The sequence below is a fragment of the Salvia hispanica genome, chromosome 3, assembly GCF_029641045.1.
Source record: "Salvia hispanica isolate PSC_SH4W2 chromosome 3, Shi_PSC_v1, whole genome shotgun sequence".
NCBI lineage: Eukaryota > Viridiplantae > Streptophyta > Magnoliopsida > Lamiales > Lamiaceae > Salvia > Salvia hispanica.
In genome coordinates, this window is record NC_142694.1 from 9,989,384 (window position 1) to 10,003,474 (window position 14,091).

At 33.6% G+C, this 14,091-nt stretch overlaps 1 protein-coding gene across 1 annotated transcript; it reads right to left on the reverse strand.

The window, feature by feature from the left end:
* Positions 1-5,457: 5,457 nt before the first annotated feature.
* NAT12 (nucleobase-ascorbate transporter 12) lies at positions 5,458-10,140 on the reverse strand. The gene is made up of 10 exons (XM_048115075.2): positions 9,364-10,140; positions 8,992-9,089; positions 8,735-8,905; positions 7,957-8,057; positions 7,729-7,864; positions 7,588-7,638; positions 7,206-7,493; positions 6,538-6,772; positions 6,153-6,439; positions 5,458-6,038 (listed from the first exon to the last, which is right to left on the reverse strand). Exons 1-10 carry the CDS (start codon positions 9,860-9,862, stop codon positions 5,817-5,819), a joined length of 2,088 nt encoding a protein of 695 aa, XP_047971032.1. The 5' UTR covers positions 9,863-10,140; the 3' UTR covers positions 5,458-5,816.
* Positions 10,141-14,091: the final 3,951 nt, after the last annotated feature.

Sequence of the window (14,091 nt, forward strand, 5' to 3'; positions counted from 1 at the left end):
ATTAGAAATTTCATCTTTTTCAAGGGGAGACTAAAAAGGAAATATATAGTTTATATTTTTCATGGACGGAGGAGGACTAATATATTTTTGTTGCGATTAGATATTTTCTTAATTAGATCCAAATTTCAAATTTCAATGATTAGTTGGCTAATCCTGCCTTTTAAGTGCTTAATCAGATAATTAGTAGCATCATCGAAACGTCATTTAAATTTAATTTCACTTGTCACTATAAAATGTTGTTGCCAATAGGGGTGTAATTCGGGTACCCGCGGGTACCCAAATCCGAAAATTCGGATACCCGAACCCAAAATCTAAAAAATATCATACCCAATACCCGACCCGTATGTGAATTCGGGTACCCTAATACCCGATGCGGGTACCCATAAAACCGGAATTATTATATTTAAAATTTATTCTTTTATATAAATTAAATTGTGGTGAAAATATAAATTATTAAAAATCACACAATACTATACTATTTATTGACTTATTATATAAAATAGACATTAGACGAATAGACACTAATAATTTTAAAATAAAATGTTTTTTTGGTATAAATTGAAACATAAAAAAGATTAAAATAATTTTTTAAGACATTAAATGAACATGTAAATAAAATGGAGAAAGCATAAGTAATTAACTATATATTTTCAAAAGATAACAAATAAAAACATAAATAATGCAACATGAACCGAACACGAATGTAAAGAAGAGAGCAAACGGCAAAAAGAGAGCAGCGGCGGCAGCGTGAAGGAACTTGAAAAAGTGAGGCACACGAAAAATTTATAAATATACATGTGATTAAATAAAGCTACCCTAGATTTACCCTACGAGCCATAGGCCCTATACTAAATAAAAATATTTATCACAAATACATAATTAATCGGGTTTAATCGGGTATTAGTCGGGTACCCTAATACGGGTTTCGGGTACCCTAAACCCGAAAAATCCTAACATTAACAACCCAAACCCGTACCCGAACCCATAATTTCGGGTTTCGGGTACCCAAAATCCGTCGGATATTGGGACTGGGTCGGAAATACCCAAAACCCGCGGATTAAATTTTCAGGCCTAGTTGCCAACAAGTTTTAGTAGCTAGAGTTGTAGGATTATATTGTTTTTTTCAATTATTCTGGCTATTTTATTTTTATTTGCCGAGTGAAACCAAATTATTGGGAAATAGTACTATAAATTTGGGTCCATACAAAAAAAAAATGAAAAAAATGTGTGGGCACACTATAAAAGTCTATGTAATATATACGCGTTAAATGAGTATATTAGTTGATTTTCGTTTTTTTTGTATAAGTTAGTTGATTTTGTTGACATGTCAAAATAATATTTGAAGGGACAATCATTGATTTTATTATCTTTATGTTTCATGCTTTTTGTAATTATCGATTATCAATTATTTTAAAGATACTTTAGATAATTTATATAGACTTTTATATTATAATTTACACTAAATTTGAATAAATTTCAAAATCAATTAATAGAAAAAAAAGTTTAAAAAAAAATCATTGAGGGCTTAAGCTCCTTCCCCGACACACTTGGGTCCATCCATGATACTAAATAGTGAATACTGTCATGATGTGTGAAAGAATAATGCTCGAACTTCCCTTGCTTACTTAAATGCATATGGTTGAAAATTTCAGAAACATTAGAGAATGGACAATATCAAGGATAACTTACAAAAGTTAAAGCACCTTATGGAAAGGTGACCCGACTCGAACCACGTATATTTTTATATAGCCTATTCGTTTGCCTATACTTCCCATTTTATGCGTGTTCGGACTGCCTTGTTTGGGACTAGTTAGGTTATGTGGTGATCTTGGATGTGATTTGTTCTACGTCCTACTTCGTCGGGAGTGCCTCTTGATTTTCTTGAATTATTGTGTGTTGAACCGTATCTCATAGCCTTTTTTTTGGTGTTATTGTTTCCTAATCAAATTTTATAGATCGAAAATTTTTTATTATGTTTTCACAACTTTTATTATGAATGTTGTTGCTTTGTTATTTGTTGTTGATTCCGTACTGCTTCACTATTATGTTCACCAATTTGTTGCTTTTGAAAAATTCTTTTGTATTAGGAAAACACACGTTTTGTTTTTTAAGAGATTTTCTAATCACGTTACTTTCATAAACATTCTATTCTTAATCCCTCACATTGGAATCTCCTAACATAACTTGTATCTAAACACGTTGTAAAATGGGATTCAATTTCTTGAATCATTGGACATGTACTTTTACGTCAATTAAAGTAGGAAAACTTACAAGTTATATCTCTCCTCTGAGTACTCTTCTTTAATTTCTTAATTTAATTAATTAATTTGGTGTGGTTATGTTGCTTATTTGATATTTCCACCAAATCCCTAATTAGGCTATAACATTTCCTTTCATATCTCGAATGAATTTCATCATTTTGTAATTACTTTTTCTTTCCCATTTTTAAAAATCCCTTTTATCTCAAATTCACTTATTTATCGAGATGATGCTTATTTTCAAGTAAATTCATTCTTGAAGATTGTTCAGTGCTTACTTATTGTTGAAGTATTTAATAATTCAATGGCAAGATAACCCAAAGTCTTGAAAAATAAACAATTTCAATGTTGGGAACTTAGTGTGAACATAATAAGAATTTAATACTACTATAATTACCTAACAATAAATGGTTGGTACAAGTAAGTTAACATGTCATCATAAGCATACACCAAATTATAAGCTTATCCTAATAATAATATTTTAATTTTTGGATATTGGTCCTAAAAATCAAATTCTGGGCGAATTTTTGAATTTCCCTTATTTTTAAAAGAGATAAAACATTCACAAACTTTAGTGATTCTTCAATTTTCCCATACTTTCACATTTGTAGACTTCCACCATTTTCTAATCTAAATTTTCAGGCTTTCATCATTTACAAATTATTCCACCAATTTCTTCAATTTCTTCTTCCAACGTTTATAAACTCCATCATTCCAATTCTTCCACCATTTTTACTTATTCCACCACGAATTAACAAATAATGGGCAATGGGGCATGAATTATATATGAGAAGTAAACATAAACTATATATGGTGTAGATCCAAAAGAGAAAAAATTAAAAAGCTTAAAAAGAAATAGCCAACAAGACATAAATTATGGAATAAATTCAAAAGAAATAATAAATTATAAAACGTTGTAGAATTTAAAAGAAATGAAATAGAATAAGTTATATATTACTATTAAAATAAGACGCATTTTCTGTTGGGTTTAAAGATCTTAAAGTTTGTGGATTTTAACCATTTTTATGGTTAAGGAGAGAAATACCATAATCCGTACAAAATTTATAATTTTTTTTATCATGGTTAATTAATAAAACAAAATGATTTGAAAATAAATCACTAGATTGGTCCTTCACAAAAAAAGAGGGTTTTAGATTGGTCCAATGAAAGATTCCACTTTTAGAATAGAGGCAATTAAAGTTTAATGGCCTAAATTAATGTTAGCACAGATTAGAGAAGTGGTATTTGTCAATAAATATAATTAGGTGCTTATTGCTTTGTGTCTCGTCCAACTGTGCTTAATTTCTAACATTTTTGGAAAGTAATTAGTTACTACTCCCTCCGTATTTCAAAAATAAAAAATTTTGAAACGCCACGAGTTTCAATGTAAAATTAGTAAATAAGAGAGATATAGAAAGAAAACTTTGTTAGTAAAAAATGGTTCTCATTTAACTAGAGAGAAGTTTTTTTTTAAAATATAAAATTCTATTTTTAGGGAACAGACCAAAAAGAAAAAAGTTTTTAATTTTGAGGGAACGATGGAGTATTAATTAATAGCCACGTAACTTAGACATAACTATGGGCTCTATATTCAAAATTACTACTACTAAACATTTTTAAAGGTAGCATCATAATGTAGTATTTATTTGTTTTTATATGTCCTAAATCCAATTAAAATTTATTTTATTATATATATTTATGAAAACTAGTAAAAGATGCTACTTAAAATCACGTCTAATATCACTTTCCTTGCCACAGTGGGTTAGAAGTAATTAAGTCTTCAACATAGAAAATGAAAGAAGTTAGAAGAATATTGGTATTAAAAATCAGAGAAAAAAATTCACATTTGTTGACAAAACCAAAAGCTTGCTCCACTAAATCACTTTAAATTCCAGAAAACATTGACCATTAATAGAAGTTTCTTTAAGTTAAACACGCCTTTCATCATACCCACTTTTTTGTCTCTAATTTTTATATGAGTCTCCCCGACTAAAAATAAGCATGCTACACGAATTTTAATAAAAATATTTAAGTAATTATAATTAAGAATATTACTTTAAATCTTAATTATAATGTTAGTAATTAGTAAATAAATAGTAGTTTTGAAGTATTTTAAATAGATAATGAATAAATATAATGCTACTAATTATTAGAAAATGTAATGAAAGTGAAGTGACTGGGTAGAGAATGTCTCATCTAAAAGATAATTACAATAGTAGAACTAACTTATTTTTATCAACGTACTAAAATGAGAAGATAAGGATTTTTTTGGATGGATGAAACATTTTTTTTATCAATAGTCAATCACCTAATACTATAAACTAGAAATCATTTTTAGTTCTTAGATTATGCAAATCTACAGTGAATTCATCTCATCTTGTTAAATTAATTCAAGATCCTGAGTTCGAGTTTTTTCATTTTTTTTTATTTCGTATAATTTCCCGAACAAAGTTATACACGCAACAAGGTAGCGAAACCGGACTAGATCTTTGTAAACTAAGGTTTATAAAGTACTATTTTTATTTTATTTTATGTTCTAAAATGAGGAGTACTATTTTATTTTAGCCGCCGTGTTAGAGTTTATACATTCAAATTTAATATGGAGTACAAAATTACAAACATGCAAACACACACTGACACCCTCTCTCTCATATACACATTGTGTACTTGAGTGTATTTTTTTATGTGTATACATATATAGGTTATATGACTGGTGTTAGGTGTAAAAAGTAATTAAGTGCCTAATATTGACTAGTTCAGATAGTCAAAAGACTCAAACAAGTTGTGTTCTATAATTCTATGTATCAATAATTCATACAATAATGAAAGACTCGTTATTTCGGGGAAATGAGGTCAAGTCGTCCAATTTCAATTCTCTTTATGATTGGTCAACTACTAATAATTTTATTTATAATAAAGTAGGATTTGTTAGGAAGCACGTGCAGCCAGCATGCATGTTGACATAATTGCACGTGCAAAACATACAATATGCTTGACCAATAGACGAAGTTGGTCATTTTTCCAAAAGAAAGAAAAGGAAAAATAGTTTTTTCTAGCTAATAGTTTCATAAATTAAGAGGATTAACAGTATGCATTCACCGCATTGAGATTGTATATTTTTGTAAAATTCATATACTACATGAAACATATTTGTGAAATTCATATTAATCCAAATAGGACGCTTAAACACACAAATAAATACAAATGAAACAACCAAATTCTCAAAATATTAGGCGAATGTCCAATCTTTAGTTCAAAATACACATGCATGTTTTACAATTATAACATTACAACATAGGATTGAACCCCCACCCACACCACCCCCCACTAATTCCCCAAAAAAAGAAAAACAGCAAAAAAAAAAAAAGATGAAAGAATCTGCAATATACACAACCTGAATCCCTCATCTATGCAAGAGCTGATGCTCCCACACAATCCAACCGTCCTCAAAGAATCATTCTATAACTGCAAAATACCAACTACCGATCAATGGCCCCCGACAAAGATCGAATCTTCCGTCCAGCCGGAAAATCGAGCAATCCGTCACGACGACGTCTCTCAGAGGCCAACCCACTTCACCCATCTGAACATTCTGCTAACCCTAAACGGCAGCTCATAGTCTTTACACACGGCAGGTTCCCTTCTCGCGGCCTCGGCTTCCGACCACACGTACACCCCTCGCTCCTGTCGGCTCCCAGGCACCGTGTTGTCTAGAATGAGGGCGAGGAGGAACGCGATCACCATGTGCAGCGACAGCAGCGTGTTCAGAACATAGTTCAGCTGCCACACGACGTGAACTCAGTGTAAACACGATGATTACGAGTAATTTTAAGAAAGGGCAGGGGAGTAATTTTAAGAAAGGGAAGGGGGAAGACGGCAAAAAAAAACTTGTACCCCAGAAGATTTTGTTTGTATGGGACCGTGAGAAGCCACGATGTACGGCTGGAGGTAGCTCGGGACCGAGACGTTGGAGTTTGGAGAGATACCGTACTGCTGAAAGTAGGCCGGGATCGATAGGGAGAAGAACAAGGACAAGCCGACGATGATTATGTTTCTCGAACTCCCTGCTTCGCTGTATCTCAAGTTCGACAATCCCAGCGCGGTGAGCATTGCCCACATAAAGCACAAGAGAGCTGCAACGATGACTTGAGGTATCGATGCAATGAAACCCCCAACTTTACCTGTTGCAGGCAACCACAAATGAGAGAACGTTCGTTCATAGACTGGAAAGACGAAGACGAGCATAAGATTATTAGGTTTTATGGATTAGAAAGCATACCGATGAGGGATAGGGCAATCAATATGCACGCGCCCAATTGGACTGCTTTGCGACTGCCCATTTTGGTTACAGCAATGGTGTGAACATTCTCTGTCAAAGTCGTTGAGCCGGTTCCTGTGCCCCACAGGCCAGCCAAGATGCTAGAGAGACCTTCGAGACCGATTCCCCGACTCAATACACCTGCTGTCGGAGGTCTAGAAGCCACCAACAATGATGATGCATGATATGAACCGACCTGGGAATTGGGAAAACCCAATCAATTCTAGAAAATTAGATCTTATATTAACTTTCTAAAATATGATACAGTCTAAATAAGGAGCTAAGTTCTAGAAAGATCTATAAACAATGTCTCTAAGCAAGAATCTAGCATTACGGATAAAAGTTCAACTACATATAAAAACATAATTGTACTAATTTTATGAAAATCACTCACAGACATGCCACTTCTTTATCTCGTCTCGAATGCAAAAAGAAACAAAATCCTCACATGAATCGAAGAAGATATAAACAGATGCGGTAATCGCCTTCTCAAAAATCAGACGGAGCAAATCAAACTAACCATATATTGCAGTGGATGAAAATAACACAATTTGTTGGGATGGGGCTATAATTGCAAATGGGCCTACATGGTATCAACATAAAACCAAGAGAAAACAGAGCAGACTTACAGAATCGACTGATGAAATTATAGACACCACACACATGACGAGGGCCATGTTCCAGTGAAAGACGGGTGTTCCCCACTGTAATGGGTAAGGAAACCGAAACCAAGGTGCAGATTTCAATGCTTGGGTGGTATCGACTCGACAACTTTTCATCCTTGAAACATGCCTCCTGCAGTGGTCCGATATTATATTTGAAGCCGGTATGTTTGCATCACAACCTTTGTAGTTATATACTCCAGATTCTGTCAGAAGGAAGGCTGTAGCCCATGTAATAAACAGACCGAGTGGAACCTGGGTTCACATATGCAGAAACTGGATTAAAACATTTTTTTGCAAAAAAAGGTGGTGAAAATAGAATAGACAAGCAAAGGAATATAAGATTTACCGCATAAATTAGGAATACGCGATGGCCCAAGATCGATACTTTACGGAGGTACTGCAAAAGAAGTAGCACATCACAACAATTTCCATAGCAAATGGAACAAAGGGGAAAGAACTTCATTCAAACTCTAGTCAACAAACTTACAAGGGAAAACACAACAACTAATAATATCTGCACCGCGCCAATCTCAATACAAGTGCCAACCCTTGGGAAGCCGTAGCTGTAGAACGAGAGCCCAACAGCTGCAACTGTAGGGGCCACAACAACTGGGTTTATTAACCTGAAACGAAGAAAAATGAACACGTCTATGGTGAGTTATTGGCATATGAGATCAAGATCACATCATGTACCACACTTGAAAAAAGCATATACCTTACAAATATTGACATCAAACCACTGTACCCCAAGAAGGCTTGAAAGGCAGAACCAATAATTACAGCACCCTGTAGTTCCTTCATTATATGCTTGAAATTCTGCCGTTTTGAACATTCATTCATCAGGAAAGAGCAGCACAATAGATCAACTTGTCAAAATTCTACTAGTTTCAGACAATGATTTGACATAACATTTCAGCACCTACAAATGTTAAGTCAGTTTTATTGCAAAATATAGTACAGGCAGCTCCACTATTTCATTTGACAAAGTCTCATTAGTCATTACTTCTGTCTTTTTTAGGGTAAAGTCAGCTTAAAGGACTTGATCTACAATCATAACCTAGAAGACTTTGTTATGTTAATGCCTAGGCAGCACCTTCTCTCAAAAACATCAAGCACTTCTCAACTCTCAAGACATAAAAAAATAGAAGTTCTACTAATTCGAAATTGACGATCTCCAAGTACAAATATCAGGCAGAAACATCTCCCTTCGTATTATTAGTAACATACGGAGTATATACTTATGAGAATCTACTTGATACTTCTCATGAGATGTACCCTATAATATTTATAGCTTCTAAGAGGAGTACATTAGTTGCAAACCTAGCAAACAAAGCTATAAGATACCTGAAAATGTGTTAACAATACTATCAAGTTTGTGTAGTGTGATCGATATTTAGACAGAGAACTTCAGAAAATTCCTTTTTATCTACCAAAAGAATAAACTAGAAATGAAAGGAGCTTGATAAATAAGCAACCAAGCCCAAAATACATACATTTCCATTAAGTCCCAAAAATTCAGGAGAGTTGATAATCGCAAGTGCAGGTGCTAGATAAACGAATGAAGGGCCCTGTATCAAGGGCAATCTCGAGCCAAACGATATATGTAAAAGCGTTGTCACTCCTGATATGAATAGCACTGTGGAGACTACATTAGCCGTATCTTCCTACACAAAAGACCACAATTAGTTCAGCCCTCTGAAAAACATAAATTCAAGTAAAACAAACTATGAAATGAACTATAGGTGCTCACATGGCTTCCACCCATTGCCGGAACCAAGACAAGCGGGATAAGTATCAACGAACCCAACATAGAAAGAAAATGCTGAAATCCATAGAGCCCAATGGGAACTGAAGTAACAAGAAACCAGCAGAGATTATTATTTTTCAAACGGTGATCACATAAACACAGCCAATAGGCAACAGATTATACACACTAATTTTCATCTCTACTTGAACTCCAATGATTAGAGGTCGAATTAAGCTCCAAAGTCATCAAGATTGAATCCTTTTGGCATGGTCAATTAATTCATCATCCTAATTGGTCACCAGAGCATCGAATATTCCATTCTAGCATGAAAAAGATACTAAGCATTCAAAAACCCTAAATTGAGAGCTCACTCACCAAGACCAGGAGAATCTCTCAATTCATACTTCATATGCGACTGCCTCGATATAAATCCATCATCATCCAACACCGACTGCGGCAGCACATCCGCCTCCTCATTCCTAACCGCCCTCCGGCTTCCCTCCCCCGCCGCCGCCGTCTGCCCATTCACCCCCAAATTTTTTCCCCCATCCGAATCCCTCCGCTTCCTCACCGGCGGCGGAAGCTCCTTCTCCCTCTCCTTCCGCTCCTTCTCCTTCTCCTCCTTCGCCCTATCCTTCGCAGCAGCAGCCTCCCCGTTCGGAGCAGGCCGCGGCCGCCCCGCCTCGAGGTCCAGGCTCGAATTCGGCGGCTTCGGCGGCGGAAGGGCGGAAATTTGGCCGGAATCGCTGGCATTGGTCTCGCCGGAGAATTTAGGGCGGAATCCGGTGCGTTTGGCCCATGAGGACGGCGGCATTGCGGCGGAATCCGGCCCCGGCGGTGGCGGTGGCCGCTTGTTGGTGTCCGAGCTGGCCATTGATTGATTGAGAGAGAGGGAGAGAGAGCTAGCAAGCTACAAAGGCATAGCTGCTTAATTGAGAAAGAGAGCACATAAAATTGGGGGGAGAAAGAGGGGAAAGGGGGAGTAGATCTGCGGAGATGGTTAGGGTTTTAGAGTGAAGGAGGGAAAGAAAGATCTGTAGCTTTGAAGTGCAGAGAGAGATGGAGTGTGTGTGGTGAGTGTGTGAGAGAGAAAGAGTGAGAAGTAGGAGTAAAGGAATGGGACAACCGCGTTTACTGTGTATATCCTTTCTCTCTCATCTTCTTCTCCAAATCTATCCGAATAATCAATTTTTATCATTTTATTATTATGGACAATATTTTTTTTTAATTTTCCATTTTTATACTGTATACACTATTCACCAAGTCGATAACGATTAATAATATTTCTTAATAAAATATGATGGTGAGTCTTGAAATATCTATAAATTTTTGTAAGTATAAAGATTTTAATACATAATTAATAGTGCTGACTGAGAGAAAGATAAATGGATTGAAAGAAAAAATTATAAAAATAATATAATGAATTGTAGGATTCATTATATTTATAAAAAAATGATCTAAAATAAAAATAGTTTAGAGCATTCCCAATGGGTTCCCTTAAAACTCCCTTATTTCTCCCTTATTTCTGCCACATCAGCGCCACATCAGCACCATAATTTATCCTCAGTTTTTAGCAACTTTTAGCCAACTACTCCAATGGTTTCTCCCTTATTTCTCCCTAACTCAACATTTCATTTTTACAAATTTAGCCGTTTAAAAAAAAAAAACGCCGAATTATCGCCGAATCGCGCCCACAGTGGGCGGCGATGATTCGCCGGATGGCGTTAAATCGGGAGAAAAATCGCCGATTTTTCGCCGAATTCCTTTCATTGGTCGGCGAAAACTCGGCGATTTTCGGCGAAAAATCGCCGAGTTTTCGCCGACGCCATTGGGAGTGCTCTTATATCTTCAAGAGACTGAAGGTAGTAGAATTTTGTAATAAGTTTTAGAGATAAATTATTACAAAAGTTTTAAAATTTGGTCAAATTTGCTTATCTTGCTAAAAATCAATTAGAAAAACTAAAAAAATTAGGTTAGCTAATAATTATTACTATATAGTGAAATTTTCGATCTGTCTTCTTGTAGTATGATGTTTATATTTTTCAAACAAACGATATCATTTTCTTTATTAATAATTGATATTTTATAACTCACTAATCATGATGTTAACGTATAATTTTTTGCTGTCGTATTAGATACGATTTTGAAAAAAAAAATTTGGCATAGGATAATCAAGAATAAACGTAACTTTATAGTTTTGTATACTATTTTTAAAATTATGAGACAACCAAAATTTGACCAGATTTTATAATAATTAATATTCTTTTATAAATATTTATTAAAATGACACTATAATTTGACTATAATTTGGCTGCATAATTTCAGCATTTTTATACATTTTCTAAACGGGATTCTATTGGATTCCACATATATTATGGCAGTTTACATTCTAATTTACTGTATTTTTCTATTATGATTAGTGGTGCATTCAAATTTTAATCACAAATCTATATAAAATTTGTGTTTTATATGTATAGATTTATATCCCACTGTTTAGACCTTTGACTAAGAAAATCTACATTATGAGTCTTCTAATCATTGTGGTTATTTATAATTTAATCAAGTTAATTATTCCGATAGAATACTACTACTAGATACGGCCAGTACATGGATAATGATTCATCTGCATAATATATTAAATAAAGGAAGGAAAAATAGAATATTTATGTTATCATGCGTATTGGGGTATATTCCTGCACAAACCTGTCTCAAAAATCAGAGACTCATACTTTGAATTAATTTTTGTACTCCATATTTTTTAATTTAGAATTTTTAATTTGTATATGTTATTTTCAGGAACATTCATTAAGGTACAAAAAATTCAATTAGGATGTATAAATGCTATAACAAATAACTATACTAAAATTAATTGTTTGCACTGGGCTAGTGATAGTACCCCACACGACACAAAATAAGATAATAAGTCAACAAATATTGTATCATGGTTATGGCCCATTATTATAATTGAACTTTCTACCTAACTAATTGGTATCCAATTCCATCAATGTTAAATCAACTTATAATTATTTAGGGAAATTGATTTTTAAAACCATGAACTTTGCCCAAAATTTGGTATTTTCCATGAACTTTGAAATTGGTATATAATATCACGAACTTTGTATTTTGTTTGATATTTCCCACGGCATGTTTATTACTATATTTGACTAACTTACGAGGCTTTTATCATACTTGACACAATTAAATTAACGTGATTTTCAACGTGAATTTTTATGCTACATGTTATGAACTTAAAAGTGGTTTCAAATATTATAAAACATATCACGGTTGCCTATGTTAAATAAGATTTTGATGAAAATATCTTATTTGAGTGAGTATGGGAAATACCAAACAAAATGCAAAGTTCGTGATATTATATACCAATTTCAAAGTTTATGAGAAATACCAAATTTTAAGCAAAGTTCATGGTTTTAGAAACCAATTTCCCAATTATTTACTATAGCTCAAAAATGATACTCCTGTATTTAGACGAAATTAAATTAATATTCTTAACCCAATTCGCGTCGAGCATTTCCATAATAAATGCTCCATTTGTTTTCCAAAAAATAGACCTAAAAGAATGCAACATGAATTACAATAAACATGTTATTAATGCTATGAATAGAGAAATAATCTTACCTTAGTGACAAGGTTCAGATTTTTTACGGTGGGTAGCACAATATAAATCATAGATTTGTCACCGTTAATAAGAACGTGTTTTTTTTGCTATCGGCATTGTTGAAAGCGGATGCCACATTGACGATGAGCAATTACGAGAGAGACAACGATATGATGAGATAGAAAGAATTAGAGGATGAGCGATAAAAGTTAGAGATGCATATGGCGCTTTTGGCAGAAGCATTGTCGGAGTCGAACGAACTTACATTGCCAAGGAAATGCTAGTGAGGTTGTCATCAATAAGTTGCATGAGAGAAAGAGATATATGCACACGGATAAATAAAGTGACGCGAGATAGGCAATTCCGAAAGCCGCAGATAGTAATTGTCAAATGGAAATGAGGGTGAGGGTCGTTAGAAACATATATATTTGAACATAATCAGCAGAGAGGGAAAAACATTTTGAAATTTTCAACACCCATGGCTCCCGTAATGACAAGATCCTTAGGAGTAGTTCTTTTTTAGTGTAAGTAGAAAGCATGATAAATAAATGAACTAATTTTGATACTCTTAAAACACTACAAAAATAAGATGACAAAACACAACTTAGTTGGTAAGACGTTTTTTATACGATCAATAGAATCATTATAAGAAAATAAGAGATCATGACTAATCATCCTATAAGGTAATAAACTATAAAAAAATGTGTAAATAAAATGGAGAAGAATATACTTGAGAAAATAAGAAATCATTACTTATCATCCTTTTAAGATTAAAAAAAAAAAACTTCATAAAAATGTGTAAATAAAATGGAGAAGAATGTACTTGAATAAAGAAGGGCATTTGCAGTTGTATGCCCTGAAAGGGTGATTTGAATGCAGTAGTGGAACTGAGCAAAAGGCTTCTCTTTTCATTTTCATTTATTTTCTTGTTTTTTTTATAATTTTTTTTATTAAACTTTTATTTTTATTTTTATTCTTTTTTATAGTTTTAATAAAAGTATGAGATGTGGTGTGCTAGGCTGCTAGCTGTATTTTACACGAAAAAAGTGGCCCATTGCAAAAGCAACTACCCTTTTTGGCTTTGAAAAATCGACAATCACATAAAAGCCTCAATTTTTATGCTGCATGAATGATTATTGGTCAATTACACAAAATAAAAGCATCAATTACATTTGACCTACAAATTCAATTGTGATGCTTCAGTGTTTGTCACCAATTAATTAAAAGTTAAATTAACTTAAATATCAATCGGATTTAGTCTTTGATTTCATCACCGCAAATCAAGATAATCAATCAAGTATAAAGGTCTACAATCAAATAACTATTCTTCCATTTTGTTGGCAATTGGACAAATGCTATTTCACCTCGCTTCACACGTCAAGTAATAATATAAAATTCAGATTTAAATACAACATGTATTTTCTTATAAATACATCAACACAATAGTTTTTGGCCATATAACTTAGATTTACATTGCAAACCAAACA

Excerpts from the sequence above, each read along its gene's own strand:
- NAT12 (XM_048115075.2), bottom strand. The coding sequence starts at position 9,862 with ATGGCCAGCTCGGACACCAACAAGCGGCCACCGCCACCGCCGGGGCCG. Across the intron at positions 8,058-8,734 it reads TTTTGGGACTTAATGGAAAT|AATTTCAAGCATATAATGAA; the intron begins GTATGTATTTTG and ends TCAAAACGGCAG. Across the intron at positions 7,865-7,956 it reads TTGATGTCAATATTTGTAAG|GTTAATAAACCCAGTTGTTG; the intron begins GTATATGCTTTT and ends TCTTCGTTTCAG.